The sequence below is a fragment of the Protomyctophum bolini genome, assembly GCF_963924005.1.
Source record: "Protomyctophum bolini genome assembly, chromosome: 4".
Taxonomy (NCBI): Eukaryota; Metazoa; Chordata; class Actinopteri; order Myctophiformes; family Myctophidae; genus Protomyctophum; species Protomyctophum bolini.
This window is the reverse complement of record NC_137865.1, coordinates 20976948-20996526: the sequence shown is the minus strand read 5'-3', so window position 1 is coordinate 20996526 and position 19579 is coordinate 20976948. Positions and strand designations below refer to the sequence as shown.

At 46.2% G+C, this 19579-nt stretch overlaps 1 protein-coding gene across 1 annotated transcript in view; it reads right to left on the bottom strand.

Annotated features, from left to right (window-relative positions):
- The window catches only part of slc41a2a (solute carrier family 41 member 2a), a gene marked incomplete at both ends in the record, with an annotated part of 193962 nt that continues 174383 nt past the window's right edge, over nucleotides 1–19579 (bottom strand). The window contains 4 exons of the mRNA XM_080762124.1: nucleotides 1–177; nucleotides 287–435; nucleotides 882–1013; nucleotides 11242–11321. Coding sequence (XP_080618250.1) covers nucleotides 1–177; nucleotides 287–435; nucleotides 882–1013; nucleotides 11242–11321 — 538 coding nt within the window. The remainder of the gene's footprint in view (nucleotides 178–286; nucleotides 436–881; nucleotides 1014–11241; nucleotides 11322–19579) is intronic.

The following is a 19579-nucleotide window of genomic DNA, read 5'->3' as shown; positions in this document are numbered from 1 at the left end:
CTAAGTGCTGCCTGGGTCCCCAAGGGTCCAGAGTAGGAGAAAGGCAAGCGAGAGCAGAGCAGTTCCCAGTAGGTCCCCCATGGCTGTGAGGTATGGGATAGAGTAGCTGTCGGGGTCCTTGCCCCTTCGCCATAGGCAGTGGACCATCCAGTCGGCCATACAGAGCAACACAAAGACCTGTGAAAGGGGCAAGGCGATTACTGGAGACGAGACACAATGCAATGGAGCAGGAAAGCAGTGATCTAATGGCGAATGAATGGTGCAGAGAGAAACAAGCCTGGCTTACTTGAATCAGGGCGGCACACAAGAAGAAGATAATGAAGACAGGGGTGGGCAAGGTTAGACCTCCTTGCATCAGGTGAATCATGTATATGAAGATCAGCTGACCAGGGATGACCAAAAGCAACAGCACTTGGGCAGATCGATGGTTTGGCCCTAGTTAGAGTAATTTAGATTCGAACAGAACAGAGTAGTAGAGTAGATTTGATTAGAGTAGTATAGAGTGGAGCACTGGAACCTGACTGACAATGACATGGGGGTCCTTAATGTGGGCGTGGCCACAAGGTGGGCATGGTCAGGCCATAGGGGTCAGGCAGTGAAGTCAGGATTCACAGGATGTGAGACAGCTCAAAATAATATAACCAAATGCACCCATGTGTTTAAGGTAGGCTACTAATAGTCACCACTCATAACACTGTAGCATTGTTTGTTCAGCATTTACTTATTCTTATGTATTAAATTATATTTAAATGGCAGCTTGGCAAAAGGCAAGCCTCTTGAGTGAAAGGGGGGTAGGGGCAAAAAAACTAAAAAAACGTTCAAGTTAAAAGAAGACAACATTTTCTTTATATGTGTCTTTGTTTTAATCAACAGCCATTTACCTGAGCCACAGAAAGTGCAGCAGGGGTTGTAGCAGCCTCTACGATCCTCAGGCACCTCTCCTGGTATGCAATTCATATGCAAATGAGTTGCAATACGACTAGACTGGATGGAGACTAGGTTTCCCCCAATACCTGTGGCAGTGAGAGACAGATGGGACATGAAACAAAAGTGGTTCAATACGCACGCACGAACACACACACACACACACACACACACACACACACACACACAATTCACTTCATTGGCATGAGAAAACATGTACAAACAATAGAGGGAATGCACATGCATAAAGTGAGTGTCAAATCGAGTGGCAAAGTGAGTTTAACGTTGTTTAACGTGGATGTAGGCCAGAAAGCCGTTTTTTGACACTCAGCAGGCATAACCTTTCCCCCCTCACTGTATATGTTTATTTTCCATTTTTACCTCCTGATGGTTGGTGTTGGTATTTTCAGTGTCTCCTACTTATCTCTGCCTGCTTCCTCACCTGCCCTCCCCCTCACCCACATGTGACTTAACCAGATAGCTGGCTTCCTATCAGCATAGGCAGACAACACGTGAATCTATTCTACGTCCGAATCTATTCTAACACCCGCCTGCCTCTGATTGGCCTATCGACACTGCCCATCTTGGCCCGCATGGTCTCACCAGACTGTCCTCCGAGAAGGACAGCTTGGCACGCGCGACAGGCTGCATGTAACTAACTTGTAACTTTTATTTTTGTAGAAGAGGCAAACTAAACTTGTTTATGCTGTTTGCTTTGATTGAAAAATCATAGTGATTTGATTTGGGTGTGTTGACTGTGTTCTAAATAAAGTTAGTTGTGTTGATTATAGTGTTAATTAATTTAATTATAGTAAACTAATACTAGATACTAAAAAAGAAAAAGAATCAAGGGAAAAGAGACCTTACAGTAAAACAATGTTTTGCACAATTTATTTAGAACACACAATCAATTATTCCATCAAAGCAAACGGCATAAACAATATTACTTTGCCTCTTCTACAAAAATAAAAGTTACTGTCATGCGTGCCAACAATGGGCTACAGGATTTAGCTAGATAATGATGCGCACACACCCACACACAGATGCCTAAAACTCCATTCTTCCTGCCTCTACAGTACATTTATTATGAGTGAATGGGCCTTCAGAATGATGACGGAGCTACCAGACCATGTCACCAGATACCAGGGACCCGGCCTACCTTTGTGTTTAAATAACTCAGTAAATCTCTCCGTAATCACCTTGGGATGATTCATCAAGTAAGCATGCATACCATCTAAATAACGCAACAGTTGCTTGACGACTTCTTTCTCCCTGGAAATAAAAACGTCTGAGTTTCCGAGGCTACTTGACAACTAGCCATCAATCAATTAGGTACAGAGGTACAGTATCTGTAATTAACCCCTCAAAGGACCATACCTTATGCTCACACGAGCTGTGAGGTTAATGAGGTTTTGTCTTTTACTTTTGTAGTGGATGTCTGTGGCTGGGTCTTCGCTTCCAGATAAATGATCAAAGATGTGAGACAATAGATATTGCTCAAGCGTGATTATATTGATGCTATGCAGAGAAAACTAGAAAAAGTGCCGTTCTGGGCACAGGTCTCCACCAGGAGGATAGGAGTGTGTGGGATGTTTGGCAAAATGTTTAGGAGTAATATAAACATGTTTGTTTTTTGCAACAATTGTCTTCATTTTGTTGAGGAAATGCAGAGCCAGATCACTCATAGCATCTCTGAGGACAGAATTCTGGATGAGCAGGACATGCAGCATTTTGTACAAAACGGGCCACTCCTGAAAACTTTGGAAAGCAATCTTAGCCAATCAGTGTGTAGAATCTAAGAAATCCAACAGAGTCGCCTTGATCACATGACTACAGAGATCATGTGTAATGATTTGCGTGAGATTTGGATGAAATCTGTGCGTTCTTTTTTCAGAAATCGGCCTCATGGTGGCACTATAACCGGCAGATGTGGAGGGATGCAGGGAAAATGTTTTTCCATGGCCTATAACAGGAATTGCCCTGTTATAGCGCCACCGTGAGGCTGATTTGGAAAAGAAATAGTGGCATGTCGTCCTCGGCCTAGTGGAAATGTGCATGTATAATTTCACGAAGATTGCACACTGCATTTGTGATTTGTTCCATTTTGTTTGAAACGGACCAATCTTGTGAGCTTTGGAAGCCGATCTTAGCCAATCAGGATGGAAGATGGGAAATGGTGCAGATCCGTGTTGATCACATGACTATGGAGATAGTGTATACCGAATTGTGTGATGTATGGATAACATTTTGTATGAGTAATCGACAGAAATGTGTTCGGCCTCATGGTGGCGCTACAACAGGTCATTGAGGAATATTTGGGGCAGAGGTTCGTCGTTGGCATCCAGGGGGTGTGTGTGCAAAGTTTGGCATGGATCGGGCCAACGGTGGCGGAGATTAGCTGGTAACAAAACATACTCTCTCCCCATGCCTTCGGCCTGGTGGAGACAAAAAATACTTTTAGTTACTCCAATGCGCCCTTTCGGGCCAAAAAGTACCGTTTATACGTGTGGTGGGGGGCTCAGAGTGCATCCACTAAGGAAAGTAGGCTTTCTAATGACACAACCCGCCTTTGTTTGGGTGAGTAGAAAAAACATTATTTTTATTTACGCTAAAGACGAGAGGCTGGTCTGCATTCATGCGAGCCTAAATGCAACGCATTAGAGCTATGGACCAGAGCTAGCCTCTGGGCAGACCAAGGACCACATGGTGGGATTATATCTCCAAACTGGCCTTGGAGCGCCTCGGGATCCCCCCAAGTTACAAATGTTGCTCTGGAGATCTGGTCTGGAGCTCTCTTCTGGAACTGTTGCCCCCGCTAAGGGGGCATGGACTAGATAGTCAGTTCCTCCAGATGTAACTGCTACTAGATCTATCCTTCACACTTCACAACATATATATATAAGAAAGGCTAGATGGCTCACCCGTGCTGCTAGCCATTGGAGAGCGTCATCGATGTGGCGGCCATCTTACTTCGAGGCAGCATAACATTGTGTCTATGGGGCATGTACTTTTAAATAACCGTAACTTGCTCAATTTTCAACCGATTTTCAAACGGTTTGGTTTGTTATAAACGTCAGAGACATCCGCATACTTATATGCTTTTATATGACGTTCATATAAAAAAATAACATTAAGTAGATAAGCATCCTGAATCATAGCCACATTGATAACGTTTGTAATAAACCAACCCGTTTCTAAATCCGTCAAGACTTAAGCATGTTATGACTATTTTTGTTTGAGCTGCCATAGAACATATTGTACTGTTGCACCGAAGCAAGATGGCCGCCAGGTGAAATACATCGGAGACTACGCCTTGAGCCATCTAGCCTTTATGCCTATGCTTTACAACGTCCCTCATGTCCCTCACAATCCATGTAAAGGAAAGGAAAGGTACTATGTTTACCCAGGGTAACTGGACTAAGCTCAAGAACTTGTTTACAGCCAGGCCCTGCTCATAGAACATTTCATGGTAGAGGTTCAATGCCTTGTCCAAGGGCACTTCAGCGGTGGTAATTTTAACTTGGCGGTACGGGGATACGAACTAGCGACCTTCCGATATCAAGACCGCTCCGCAAACCGTTCGGCCACCGCTGCCGACTATGTCAGATATATAGGAATTCTTGCAGAGCAGGGATCAAACCCCAGTCTCCCACTCGTCAAAGTGGCACAGAACCTACCTAGAGCTGAGCCTGATTGGCAGAGTTGTTGTGGCCAGGTCTTGTCTGGGGCACTACACTATGTTATTGGTTTACTCAGGATCCTAGTTTATTGATATACAGTGTCAGTGCTTACCTTGCCTATTGTAAGTCGCTCTGGGTTAAGTGTCTGCTAAATCCTGTAAAAAGTTTAAAGAGCAATTTCCTCTCGAGAAAGGATGAAGACCTCATTTGAGAGTTCCTGTTTGCAGAATTACAGTACATTTCAAGTACAACTCAATACAAAAACAAAAACTTAACTGTGAGTGGACAACACCATAAAGCATTACACTTGTTTACAATAGGGCCTATCATCAATATCAATTCATCAAAACATTTAGAGACGTATACGAATATACACAACTATATAGTCAAAACAGGAAATCATCATAGAGGAGGTAAAAAGGGAAAAGAAACAGATACAGTGAGGGAAAGGAAAAGGGGTGGGTGGGGGACTGGAGTTTGACAAATTGTCAGTATGATGAGAATGTATCTGTTGGTGTCAAATGGAAGTGTGGAATGCCCTGCAGGAATGACTGCCGAGTGCTCTTCAATCCCTTGAGGCGGGCCATGTGGTTCTCATCGTTTTTGGCTGGGGACCCACGGAAATGCTTGTTCTCACAGTCACAACTACATTCTTGCCTTGACAGGCCATACATCCAAACAGGTCCTATCTGATTGCAAAGTGAGTGTCACTTTGCCACTTATTTTATGCATGTGCATAGTCGCATACCCTATAGCAAGCTCACAATAGCAAGCTCACAATAGGAAGCTCACAATAGGAAGCTCACAATAGGAAGATCACAATAGCAAGCTCACAATAGGAAGCTCACATTAGCAAGCTCACAATGCGTCACGGTGCTACACGCTACTTATAATCATGATCGCCCATGGCTGTGTACTTGAACGTGAGACACAGTGTACTTGATATGTATTGTGTACTGACTGATCTGTAGCATACTTTATAGTTAGGCTACGAGAGACATCTCAGACAGCAAGGTCAGCCTTGCTGCAGTTAGCGGTTATTATGTCTGATATCTTGTGGTCACGTCATTATGATCCAACACTATATATGTTCCTGTTTGTGTAATAAACTTACAATAACACGACACTGCCGTACCAAAGGAATACTTCAACCGGATTATCACACACCACCCAGCCTGCACAAACTACCTGTCTGTCAAACCAGACGAGGGTCCAGTACTTAGAGTTTACAACACACGCTATGAGCTTGCAATTGTTTTTTGAATAATCAAAATATGTCAGGAGGTGGTATTCAAGCAGGACCCAAATGCAAGGAAGTCGGGATCTTAGAAGTCTTTATTCAAAAAAAGACCTAGTATAGCAGTATGGTGCAAACACTAGCAAACAAAACATAGACTTGGAACTCAGGTGACAATACAATAATCCAACAGGGAACAAAACCAAACACAGGGCTTAAATAGGTACAAGATTAACAGGACACAGGTGAACTCAAATCAAATCAACACAAGGATTGGCTGGGGGAAAAACAAGACACAGGTGAAACAAAGAACCAAAAATCAGGGAAGGTGAGACAAGGCAGGAAACTACTACAAAGGAGGACAGGAAACACAAAGCATCACTTCAAAATAAGAATCAGGAACACCAAACACAACCCACAGAAGGCAGATCCTGACAGTACGCCCCTTCAAAGGGGCGGATCCCGAGACGCACCATAAAAACAACAAACGGGAGGTGGTCCAGCGGAGGGACCAGGGCACTGCACTGAGGGACAGGACTGAACTGGAGGGACAGGGCAAGACAGAGGGGGCAGGGCGGAAACAGAACTGGGCTAGAGCAACGGGCCAGGGGCTGGGGACTAAGGCAGGGTGGAGAGGGGCTGGGGAAGACTGACCAAACAGAACAGAGAGAAGGATAGAGGACACTGGCAAGGAAAAGGTGACGAGAAACGGGCAGAAAATAGACAAGACCGAGTAGGAATCACGCACAACCATACAACCGGAATCACATTGAAGTGGTCAAACACACTGACAGACAAGCAGATAGGCACATAGACAAGCAGACAGGCATCAACTCAGACAAACCAACAGACAAACAGATTAACTGACACACAGGCAGGCAAGCGGACAAACAGGTGATCTCACACAACATCAGGCGGGAACGAAAGTCAGAGGGTAGACAGGAGGACTGGGGGGTAGACAGACGGACTAAAAGACTAGCAGACAAACTAGCAGACACGCAGAGAGGGAGACAGGCAGACAAACAGAAAGGGAGAGCAGTAGGCAGACCAAGCGAACCCTCCACCAAAGGGCAGGATATTTCAGAACGGAACAGAGGAGGCTGGGAAGAGGAAGTAGCTTGGGGAACAAAGGGCCTGGCATACTGGGACACAGGGGAGAAAGGCTGCAAAACTGGGGAAGAAAGGTGGCCAGGGACAGGGCTAGAAATGGGACTATGATGAGCAGTGCTGGGTCTAGGGCAAAGAGGCTGAAGAGGGCTGGGACATAATGGCTCTGTAGAGCATGGGGACAAAGGCTCAGGAGGACATGGAGACAGGGACTGGGGTAGTGGACACTGAGGCATAGGGGAAGAAGAACATTGGTCAGGTGGTCGAAGGGGTACTGGGAGAACACAACAGGCCTCACAAGGCTGGGGAAACACTGGGAGGACAGAACACTGTGGGGACACTAGGAGCACAGAATAGGAGTCTGGTGGCTGAGGGAACACTGGGAGCACAGAACAGGGTTCCGGTGTCAGTGGGGACACTGGGAGGACAGAGCAAGGGTCTGGTGGCTCGGGGGACACTGAGAGGGCAGAACAAGGGTCTGGTGGCTCGGGGGACACTGAGAGGGCAGAACAAGGGTCTGGTGACTGTGGGGATAATAGGTGCACAGAACAAGGGTCTGGTGGCTGGGGGGACACTGGGAGGTCAGAACAGGAATCTGGAGGCTGAGGGGACACTGGGAAAACAGAACAGGAGTCTGGTGGCTGAGGGGACACTGGAAGGACAGAACAGGGATCCGGTGTCTGTGGGGACACTGGGAGGACAGAACAAGGGTCTGGTGGCTGGGAGGACACTGAAATGGCAGAACAAGGGTCTGGTGGCTGTGGGAACACTGAAATGGCAGAACAAGGGTCTGGTGGCTGGGAGGACACTGACATGGCAGAACAAGGGTCTTGTGGCTGTGGGAACACTGAAATGGCAGAACTAGGGTCTGGTGGCTGTGGGAACACTGAAATGGCAGAACTAGGGTCTGGTGGCTGTGGGAACACTGAAATGGCAGAACTAGGGTCTGGTGGCTGTGGGAACACTGAAATGGCAGAACTAGGGTCTGGTGGCTGTGGGGAGACTGGGTTTGGTACAACAGCAACAACCAGAGGCAGTTCAGAATGTTCAACGGGGGTGTCAGCAGGGTAAAGGGACAGGGTTCCTGGCAAACTGTCAACAGTGACAGCCAACAGGATGTCTGGCCGGGCGTCGGCATAGTCCGCTGGCAGAGCATCGGCGAGGAAAGTTGATTGGGATACAGGCACGACGTTGGTGATGGCGACGACCGGGTAAACATGTGGAACACAGGCGGGGGAAGCCGACGAGGGCACAGACGGGACAGAGGCGGGGACAGACAAAGACACAGACTGGACACAGACGGGGACAGACGAGGACACAGACTTACAGGCGGGGACAGACGAGGACACAGACTTACAGGCGGGGACAGACAGGATGTTGGCAGCACCAGCCAACACAATCTCAGGCAAAACTGGGGGCAGAGTCACTGTAGCACTGGGCAGCAGTGGAGCCTCCAAGGCGCTGGGCAGCGAAGAATCCAGGACGCTGGGCAACAGGGAGCGTTGGTGGTGTCGGGAACCATGTCGCGCACGCCCCCTTCTGGAGGTCCCACGGGTTCCCCTGAACACGACCAAACGAGACCCCTCAAATGGGTCTTGGGCTGGAGTCGGCTCAGGGTAGACGGGAACCGAGTCATTACAGACAAGAACAGGGAATTTCACAAAGCAGGCAGGTATAGGGACGGCCAACGAGGTGCAATGCAAAAGAGTGTCAGCAGCACCGGGCACAGTGACACTGGGCAGCTCGGTGGCGCTGGGCAGCGCAGGCTCGGTGGCACTGGGCAGCTCGGGTGCGCTGGGCAGCTCGGGTGCGCTGGGCAGCTCGGGTGCGCTGGGCAGCCCGGGTTCGCTGGGCAGCACAGGCATGGACTTGGTGGTGCTGGGCAGCACAGGCATGGACTTGGTGGCGCTGGGCAGCGCAGGCTCGGTGGCGCTGGGCAGCGCAGGCTCGGTGGCGCTGGGCAGCGCAGGCTCGGTGGCACTGGGCAGCTCGGGTGCGCTGGGCAGCTCGGGTGCGCTGGGCAGCTCGGGTGCGCTGGGCAGCTCGGGTGCGCTGGGCAGCCCGGGTTCGCTGGGCAGCACAGGCATGGACTTGGTGGCGCTGGGCAGCGCAGGCTCGGTGGCGCTGGGCAGCTCGGGTGCGCTGGGCAGCTCGGGTTCGCTGGGCAGCTCGGGTGCGCTGGGCAGCTCGGGTTCGCTGGGCAGCTCGGGTGCGCTGGGCAGCTCGGGTTCGCTGGGCAGCACAGGCATGGACTTGGTGGTGCTGGGCAGCACAGGCATGGACTTGGTGGTGCTGGGCAGCACAAGCATGGACTTGGTGGTGCTGGGCAGCGCAGGCTCGGTGGCGCTGGGCAGCGCAGGCTCAGTGGCGCTGGGCAGCACAGGTTCGCTGGGCAGCACAGGCATGGACTTGGTGGCGCTGGGCAGCACAGGTTCAGGAACACTAGATACTGGAGAACCAAAAACTCTTCTCAGCTCTGTTGTGAAAGAGTTGTAGCTGGAGCAAAAACTTTGTTCCTCCTCCCACACATCAATATCCCAGGATAGGGCCTCTCCTGTGAGCATGTACCTCACATAAGCCAGGCGGAAATGTTCAGTGGAGAAGGCAGGTGCCTGATCCTCAAAAACTGCCCAACACTGGGCAAGGAAAGAGTCACAGGACTCAGGATTACCTCCATAACGCTCAGGGTGAGGAACGTGGAGCCCCTGGGTGGGCAAGGCATGGGCAGGAGAAGGCAGAGTACAGGCAGGTGTCACAGGTGTGTGCACCGACAGACCTGGGCTCACTAGCGGCTTGCTCCAAACTGCTGGCATCTTGGAAATAAATAAAAAGCAAAACTCTTCTCGCTGGGTCCAAAGGGGGTTGGATTATTCTGTCAGGAGGTGGTATTCAAGCAGGACCCAAATGCAAGGAAGTCGGGATCTTAGAAGTCTTTATTAAAAAAAAGACCTAGTATAGCAGTATGGTGCAAACACTAGCAAACAAAACATAGACTTGGAACTCAGGTGACAATACAATAATCCAACAGGGAACAAAACCAAACACAGGGCTTAAATAGGTACAAGATTAACAGGACACAGGTGAACTCAAATCAAATCAACACAAGGATTGGCTGGTGGAAAAACAAGACACAGGTGAAACAAAGAACCAAAAATCAGGGAAGGTGAGACAAGGCAGGAAACTACTACAAAGGAGGACAGGAAACACAAAGCATCACTTCAAAATAAGAATCAGGAACACCAAACACAACCCACAGAAGGCAGATCCTGACAAAATATAAAATAGGCCGTTTGAACAACACATTTTGCTGTGGACCCCGTGGAACCCCCTAAAGGACTCTCAGGACCCCACTTTGAGAACCACTGCATTAGGGCAAGGTGGGTCATTTGGCCACCTGTGGAGGGAGAGGGCTGTTTTACTGAGACAACATGTAGTCCAGGAAGGAAGTGAGACCAAATGAGTGTCCATGACATCACTGACACTTTCCATCCATACATCCAACTTCAACCGCTTATCCGTAGTCGGGTCGTGGGGGCAACAGCTTCACCAGAGAGCTCCAGACTTCCCTCTCCACATTAGTGACTTCCTCCTGGGGGATCCCAAGATGTTCCAAGGCCAGTGAGTCAATGTGTTTCCTTGGTCTGCCCGGGGTCTCCTCCCAGTGGGACGTGTCTCCCACCTGGAAGTGGAGACATCCCTGAGACGCGCAGAGAAGTGCAGGCAGCGCTGCAAGGACTATCCAACCAGGTTCAACACGTCTGCCCCACGCGTGACAACGTGTGCGGATCAAGAATTGGTCTAAACAGCCACATGAGGGCGCACCAAGCGCTAACTTCGCGCTAGGGCTAGGGCTTCGCTGGCTAGGCCACGTCATAAGAATGCCAGAAGAACGCCTACCGCATGCCCAGCTCCATCTTGGTCTTCCCTTGGCAGGAGGATCGCAAAAGCGCTACAAAGACCAACTAAAGACTGCCATGAGGAAATGCGACCTGGTGGCAGCTCGCCACAAATAAACTTCAAAGGAGACATGAAGCTAGAACCACACGCACACCCCCCAGCCAGTGCTCTTCCCTGCCCTGTTTGTGGCAGATTGGATTGGACTACATAGACACGTGAGCACTCACAAGACATAGAGATGGATTGTCATCATCGGATATGATGGACAACCTTAAGCAAGTAAGTAAGTGTGTGTGCGTGCGTGTGAGCGTGTGCGTGTGTGTGTTCGTCTTCATATTCCATCAAAATGTACATAATAAATTAATTTAGATTAGAAGAAAAAAAAACTCAGCTCACCATTTATGACTGGAGCATAAACTATGATTCCTGCCAAGTTCGGATCTGAGACGGTTTTGTCTAGGATGAGTCCTCCGATACTAAAGAGAAAAAATAGAGAAGGGGGCGGGAAATAATAAAACTGGGAAAGCATATGTGACAGATGTCACCAAGCGCCGGCGAGCCATGTACATACTGTTGTTCTGCAGTCTTATTGGGTGGCAATATTTGAATCACTGTCTAAAGTGGCTGGAAAACTAATTGCGCCTAATGCGATCACCAGTGGTGTCATGCTCGTTGCACGGGGTACCACAGCGTGGCACCAAAATATAAATCTTCTGTGGTGATGTTTGAACACAACAAGAATGCCTCCTCCTCTATCAAAGAAGAATACATTCGTCCAAAGCAAACGTTTAATTTAGTTTCGCTACTGCAGCAGTAAATAATTTGTTATTTTGATTATTTTAAGTTTACTTTTGTGTATTTGTGTGTCTAAAACACTAGTAATCGTATAACTTTTCCCGGTAGTATTTTATTTATTGTCTCCACGAGGCCGAAAGCATGGGGAGAGAGTATGTTTTGCACTCTGTCCGTGTGTGTGTGTGTGTGTGTGTGTGCGTGCGTGCATGTGTCCATTACTAGCTAATCTCCTGCACCGTTGGCCCGATCCATGCCAAACTTGGCACACACACTCCCTGGATGCCAACGACGAACCTCTGCCCCAAATATTCCTCAACGACCTGTTATAGCGCCACCATGAGGCCAATTTAGGCAAAATACATTTCTGTAGATTACTCGTACACATTTTATCCACACATCACACAATTCGGTATACTCCATCTCCATAGTCATGTGATCAACACGGATCTGCACCATTTCCCATGTTCCATCCTGATTGGCTAAGATTGGCTTCCAAAGCTCACATGATTGGTCCGATTCGAACAAAATGCCACAAATCACAAACACACTGTGTAATTTCCATGAAATTATTTACGCACATTTCCACTAGGCTGAGGACGACATGCCACTATTTATTTTCCAAATCAGCGTGTGTGTGTGTGTGTGTGTGTGTGTGTGTGTGATATTGTTTAGTTAACATTAACAATAATAGGGCTATGACTGTAGGGCACTTCTCCCCTACTGTGCCATTCCATTCGCAACCAGTTTTCACTTTCACACAATTTGCACACACACACACACACACACATACACACACACACACACACACACACACACACACACACACACACACACACACACACACACACACACACACACACACACACACACACACACAGAGGTGTGCATTGACAACTTCTAATCTACACATGTAGTCTGTAAGGAAAGATAGGGCACAAAGCAAGGAAGAGGAAATACTTTAGCAAACACAGTTGCTGTATTTCCCTCGCCTTAAGAACGGCTCTACCACATGGGTGGGGGGTGTGGATCATATGTCTCTGCATGGACACTTTAACTGCTGTTTTGGATTCCAAGAACATACAGTAGTAAATCATTCAGACAACTGACAATATGCAGACCTTAATTGAGACCTAATACTACCCCAGACAAGTTAATGCATTTTAGGGACAGTTCTCCCTGAATATGAAGAGAAGGCACATGAAGCCATAGTTAGATTATAAATCGCCAGAAGTTTTGTGAGCTGAGCTCTGTGGATATTCTATGGATTACAAAACGTTTCAACTCTCAAGAAGACACAAAAGAGCACTTAGGGTACCGTCACACCTGAGAAGTGTGTGTGCATGTGTGTTGTGTGTGTGTGTGTGTGTGTGTGTGTGTGTGTGTGTGTGTGTGTGTGTGACGTGTGTGTGTGTGTGTGTGTGTGTGTGTGTGTGTGTGTGTGTGTGTGTGTGTGTGTGGTTGATGTGTGGGCGTGGGCGGTCAGTAGAGTAGAGTCAGTAGAGTAGAATGATCCTCCATAAAACTGAACCTTTATGGGACCTAACAGATAAGGGAATGTGAGCTCAAAGCCAAAAGGGAGATAAGTTCCATTTCAGAAAGTTCAAAAGGTCATCATCTCGGGGGAAGGGATGGGGTGAGGGAGAAAATGGGTCAAAGGGTCAAAGTGGGTCAAAGTGGCTAAAACCATAATAAATACGGATATCATCAAATAATTGACTGCATTGTAAATATTGTGCTTCACCTTCAAATCTGTGCATTAACCATAGTTAGGCATTATCTTTTGCGCAGACGAAATGAAAGCCTGGGTATCGAGGCTAGGCATTAACTGACTCCATCACTGCTTATCTTGCTCCAATAAGCAAGCCAGGGAGAAATATCGACCAATCAGAATTGGGAGCAGAGATAATGAAGGACAAGGGCAAGAGTCCAGTGAGATGACTCATGACTCTGTACAAACAAACTGTTCAAAAGTTATGGCGAAAATATATAAACTGTGGAAAAATTGACCAATCAGAATAGGGGGCATGGCTATGTAACTCCAATAAAGGACTTGGCTACGACAAACTGTTCAAGTGTTCTGGCAAGTTATAGACACTATGACATATTGAACAATCAGAAGAGGGGACGGTGCTAATTGACTCCAATCATGGACAAGGAATTTCTACCGAATCAAGTGACGCGACTCACAAAAAGTCCAATGACACCACCCATAAGTCTGTATGACAAACCGTTGAACAGTATTGCAAAAAATAGGAACCATCAATATTGACTAATCAGAAGAGAGGCGTTGCTAAGTTTCACCAATGAAGAACAAGGACTCTGAACCAAATCCAATCTGATTCTATTCTACGTCCGAGCATAGTCATGGTAACACCGCGCCTGCCTCTGATTGGACTACCGACACTGCCCGTCTTGCCCCCATGGTCTAACCAGACTGTCCTCCGAGACGCGAGGTTCCTGGCGTGGAGGGAAAAAATATAAGTAAGGTATAATAAAAGAGATTGACAGCAGAATTCAGCCTTAAATTGTAACTACGGTACTTTGTTTTTTGTAGATGAGGCAAACTAGTGTAATGTTGTTTATGCTTTTGCTTTGATAGAATAATTGATTGTACTATGTATGTATATGATGTATTTGATTTGATTTGGGTGTGTTCTAAATAAAGTGTTAGTGTTGATTATAGTGTATTAATCTAATTATAGAAAACTAATACTATTATACTAAAAAATATAAATATCAAGGGAAAAGAGACCTTTTTACAGTATAATAATGTTTCTAGTTTACACATACAAATGCATTACACAATAATCAACACTTTATTTAGAACACACCCAAATTAAATCATATTATGGCGTATGTGTTCAACCAATTATTCCATCAAAGCAAACGGCATAAACAGTATTAGTTTGCCTCTTCTACAAAAATAGAAGAGGCACAGAGTAACCTCGCATCAGACTATCCACCATAGCTATCCACCTCGGAGGAAAGTCTGGTAAAGGCCGGCAGTGTCTGTAGGCCAATCGGACGCAGGCGGGGCATTACCATGTCTATGCTGGGACGTAGAATAGAATCACACAATGACACCACCCACAAGTCTGTACGACAATCAGTTCAATACTTATATATATTTTTTTTTAAGTGTAAACATTGTAGATCTGGTATTTTCACTGTGCATTTGGCATTGAAGTTTGACGCATTTCCACGGTCACACCATTTTATGAAAACTTTTGTGTATGCTGAGCAAGTTTGATTTGTAGCTGACCATCCTGCTAGGAGGAGTTTGTTAAAGTGTGACCCATGAAAATGGCATAAATTGTGCAAAAATTCCACAATAAATTCAAAATGGCAGACTTCCGGTCATGGCGCCATGAAGAGACATTTTTGTTAGTCAGTTGTGTACCAATTTGCATAATATGTAGGACGGTGAAACAGTATTGTGGGGCTTCAAGCACAAACCTTTGTAGGGGGCGCTATTGAGCCATTAGGCCATGCCCCTTTTTGCGACAATTAAAATACACAACTTGTGATGTGTGTACAAAGTTTTGCAACTTTTACAGTGCCTCAAAAATGCGATTCATTGAGGATAAAATTATAATAATCATTGCGATTTCAATAGTGCTTCGCACTACTGTGCACTGCAGTGTGCAGTTCTCTAGCCCTAATTATTTCAAAAGTTACTAGTTACTCTGCAGATTTAGATGATCTACAAACTCCCGATGTGCCGCGAATCTCACAATACAATTAGCTGTGAGCTTGTAGATCTCATATTTTCAAAAAAGTGAGGTTATAGCACTTTCACTCTGGTACTGTTACTATATTTTGATGCCAATACTTTTATTCAGTGTTATGAATTCACATAACCATGTATAGATTTCCAGTGTTGGCTAAACTATCCTCCTTGGCCATTAGACCAGACAGCTTGCAAAACAGCATGTAATGGAATAATGATGAATAGTGCTCTAAGTGCATGTTGCATATTTCTGTAGAAGGCCCGAGGGCAAAAGGTCTCGATCTTAAGAACACATACTTCCGTTCCTTCCTGTGTAGAAGTACTTTCCATGTAGTTGTGTACGGTTCGTCTCGCACCTTTGGCCTGTAACAGCAGAGGTGTTAGGTACAAAGGCGAGTTTCTCCTCGCAGAGATGAGAAAGTTCCTTCTCAGGTGTCGCTGCTCTCGCATCTCGCATCGCTGCTCTCGCATCGCTCGAGGGCCTCTGAGAGGCACATCTGTCGCTGCTGAAGGAGACAGGAAACCAGTACACAGCAAACCGCATGGCGACCTTCTGTTTACCTCTCGGAAGCAAGCACCATAACGAACTCTATGCACCACCTGAAACCTGTTCATGTGTCAATCAATGTGTTTCTCAGAAATAGCTCACGTGACTTATGACCACTGGGCGGATACCAAATGTTGTCTTTATATACTGTAGTACATACAATAAACGTCAGTTCTGTCATTTGAATCACTCTGACTTTGTGAATCATTCAAAAGGCATTCTCACGGCGCCTCTTTTCTCTATGTCTGGGTTACGGCTGCAGGGATAAAGTTATCCAATTTCTGTTCCACATTTGGGGGCTTCACTCACACCACAGCCGGATGGCGACAGCTGACCAGAGAGATCATTGACAATTGAATTTTCGCTACATTCAGGTAATTCATTATTTTATATTTATTTTTGCCTGTGAAGTATACAAGCTTTCAAGCACACTCTTTCACCATGCATACACCAAAACAATATTTATCTATTTCAATCTATCACAGTACAGACCCTCACATGTGTCCTCTGTTCTTCTCACTATTTAATGAGTTCTCTCTTTTGCTCACTCCACTGTATGTGTCCTCTCTTTGTCAACTCAATTCAATGCAAATGTACTACTGAAAGGCTTCTATATGCACATTGCACAGCAGGCAATAAACCTGAGATTATTTTAAGATAACATTCCAACCTCTACAGGACTCACTGACTCACTGACTGACTGAACTCCACTGCCCATTAGTCTTTTGCCCTCAAGGGCGTCAGGCTGTCTCTCTAGGAATTAAGACCATGTGAGCTTTTCCCCTTCAGAGAACGTCTATCCATTACATCAGGAAACACCATTGGCTGTGTCTCAGGTGCTATTTACACGAGGATGGTGTTCATAGAAAACGTCAAAATAAAGTATCGTTTGCTGCTGTCATTTAGACGTGTTCTCAGGAGGTGAAAACGCAACAAAGTGAAACCACCTCCCAGAGTGGAAATCTTTGAGAACGCCGTTTTATCCCTTCTCCGTGTAAACAGGCAAAACGGTGAATCCGCAAAACTTATGACACCATGGCTCACGTTGGCTCACAGCCGCAGCGCATATGTTTATTACATGCATGATGGTGAATGTAAAACCATGATGTAAATACAAATCCTTATCCTTGTGATAGGCGGCAGCCGCGGCAGCAGCGTTTATGTAGCCTAATGTATTATAAAATATATAACCATCCCGTGGTGCGCTTTGCCTGCATGCTCTGACAGGAGCAGTGTTGCGCGGCACTGTTTTTTTTTGGCAAATCTAAGCAAATTTAAGACGATCTCTTCAAAATAAGAGTACCCTCTAAAGTATTTAAAATAAATTATTTGCACATTAAAACTAGAAATTAAGCATTTAAATGATGCTATAATACACACATTATGTTTCTGTGTTATTTAATTACTTATTTTTACACAGTGTCTTTACAATAACTGTAATGTAATAATACTAATACTAATAATGTAATGTAATAATTATTTAATTAACAACAATTTTATTTTGAAAGCAACCGAATGTCTTAAATTTGCTAGCTCTCAAACAGGAAGTTCTAGATTTGCCAAAAAGACGGAGCCGTGTTGCGCAGGCTTGTGTGAAGGGGTTCTTCTTCTTGTACGTGGGTGACTGGTCTATTTGGCAGCCCGTTATCGCCACTTATCGACCTGGCATATATATGCATGCACTTTGTAGCGTGTTCATTCAAGTGTGCGTTCTCGTGTAAATGGTCCAAAAAAATGAGAACGCAACGGGACTTTGACGTGTTATATGGAGATGGTCGCCGTCTAAAAGAGGCCTCAGTTTGGGAAGCTGGCGGGGAAGTCTTCTCTGCTACAATAGCACCTCCTACAGCAGGGGTGGGCAACCACCCCTGCCCCTTGATCTGACAGGTGACCTGTCGACCGTGCCCAGCAGCCGGTGAAAACTAGAGTTCTCAACAGACCCGAAAATTAAGGCCCGGCGCTACCTGGGCCCTCATCGAAATTCCTTATGTTGATCTGACCTCATCAAACACTGTACACTCAAGACACGCTCCATATATGGCCAGACCACATCAAACCCTGTACACTCAAGACACTGCCCCCGCTGCCACCCTTAGATCTCCATATATGGCGCTGACCTGTTCTGACATTCCATATGTCGATCTGACCTCATCAAACCCTGTACACGCAAGACACTCCATATATGGCCAGTACAGAATTCATTCCATATGTTGATCTGACCCCCCATGCCAAAGCACTTTCGCCCGTGGGCCTGAGATTGTGTCTGCCTCGGACGTCAATATTACATTCTTCAGCCTCCACAGGCAGTCTTAATAAGGCACCAGGCACAGAGACGGATCAGACTCTGCAATTACAATTCACCCAGAATTAGTTAATGGAATCTGTACAGCGACATTCATATAACACTTGTGTGTGCCTAATGACTTAGTTGGAAAAAGCAGCAATAAAATGGCATTCTGCGAATTGCATAAACAAAGGATTTTTTGTAAATCCCCCACCCCCGGTTTGTACTATTTGTGTGTTGGGTGGAGATTAGGATGGCATTCTGGGGGAAATTGTCATGTCAGTGGCTGCATTGTTTGAGTAGAATTGTGGTGGTTACAATTTACAAGGTGTCACGGTAGCTACCGTGACACAAGGAAGCACAGGGAGGGGGGGGGGGGGGGGGGGGTCGTAAATAGCTAACCAAGTTCCTTCCTGCGCCCTAGCTGACCTAGGGCTGACCCTCTTTGCCCAAGCAAAGCATCCATCAGCGTAAAATAAACAGAAGTCTTGATAAAGCACCGTCACTGGAAACATGGATGTTCCCCTCTCTTTGTGTGGAATGCGCATCGCGTCACATAATTAGCTCTGACCAAGAGTACAATTGAATAACAACAAATGTGGATTAAAACTGTGTATGCTATTCTGTGACCTGAGAATATTGTCATTGTTATGGTGTATACTGTACTACAAACAATATTTTAACTGTGACGCTTCTAAAGGTGATGGTTCTCCTGTAAAGTACATTTCTTGATTTCTGACTTTGTATTTGACCCCAACCTGTCATGTTTGGTAACAAACGACCTACTCCGGCTCTCCTGCCGTCTCTCCTGTGCACGCTCTCGACGCACCCCGGTCCACAGTGGCAACCTGGCTGTGGAAGATGGAAGGCGGGGGGGGAAGAGGAGGTTCTCCCCTATGGCTACAACAGGCCACTGCCTTCAAAACACTGGTACCCCTGGGGGTACACTACAGTTTGGAGTCAGGGGACACTGCTCAACCCATGAGCAAAACCGACGCCACATGCCGACAGACTCTGATACCCGGCGAAAAGGTTGTATGAAACTGACCATGAAGTTATGGCACACAACGAATGGGAATATGAATGTGTTGGTTCTCAGTTCATCACTACAGCTTATTCATAAGCCACTGTTAGCCTGCCCGGCCAAGATCTGTTCATTTTCTTTCTCCACACGATATCCTAAAGTTTATCTTTTTTACTAACATTGTAGCCTATTTCCGGTGGGCGGAAAATCTTTTTATTTAATTTTATTTTTATTTCAAAACTTATGTTTCTCACTTAATTCTAACTCAAAAGAGGATTTCGATGAGATCATCAGAGATGTGATCATGCCTTTGATGACAGGTCCGTAAACGCATTAATTGACACTTACTATGAC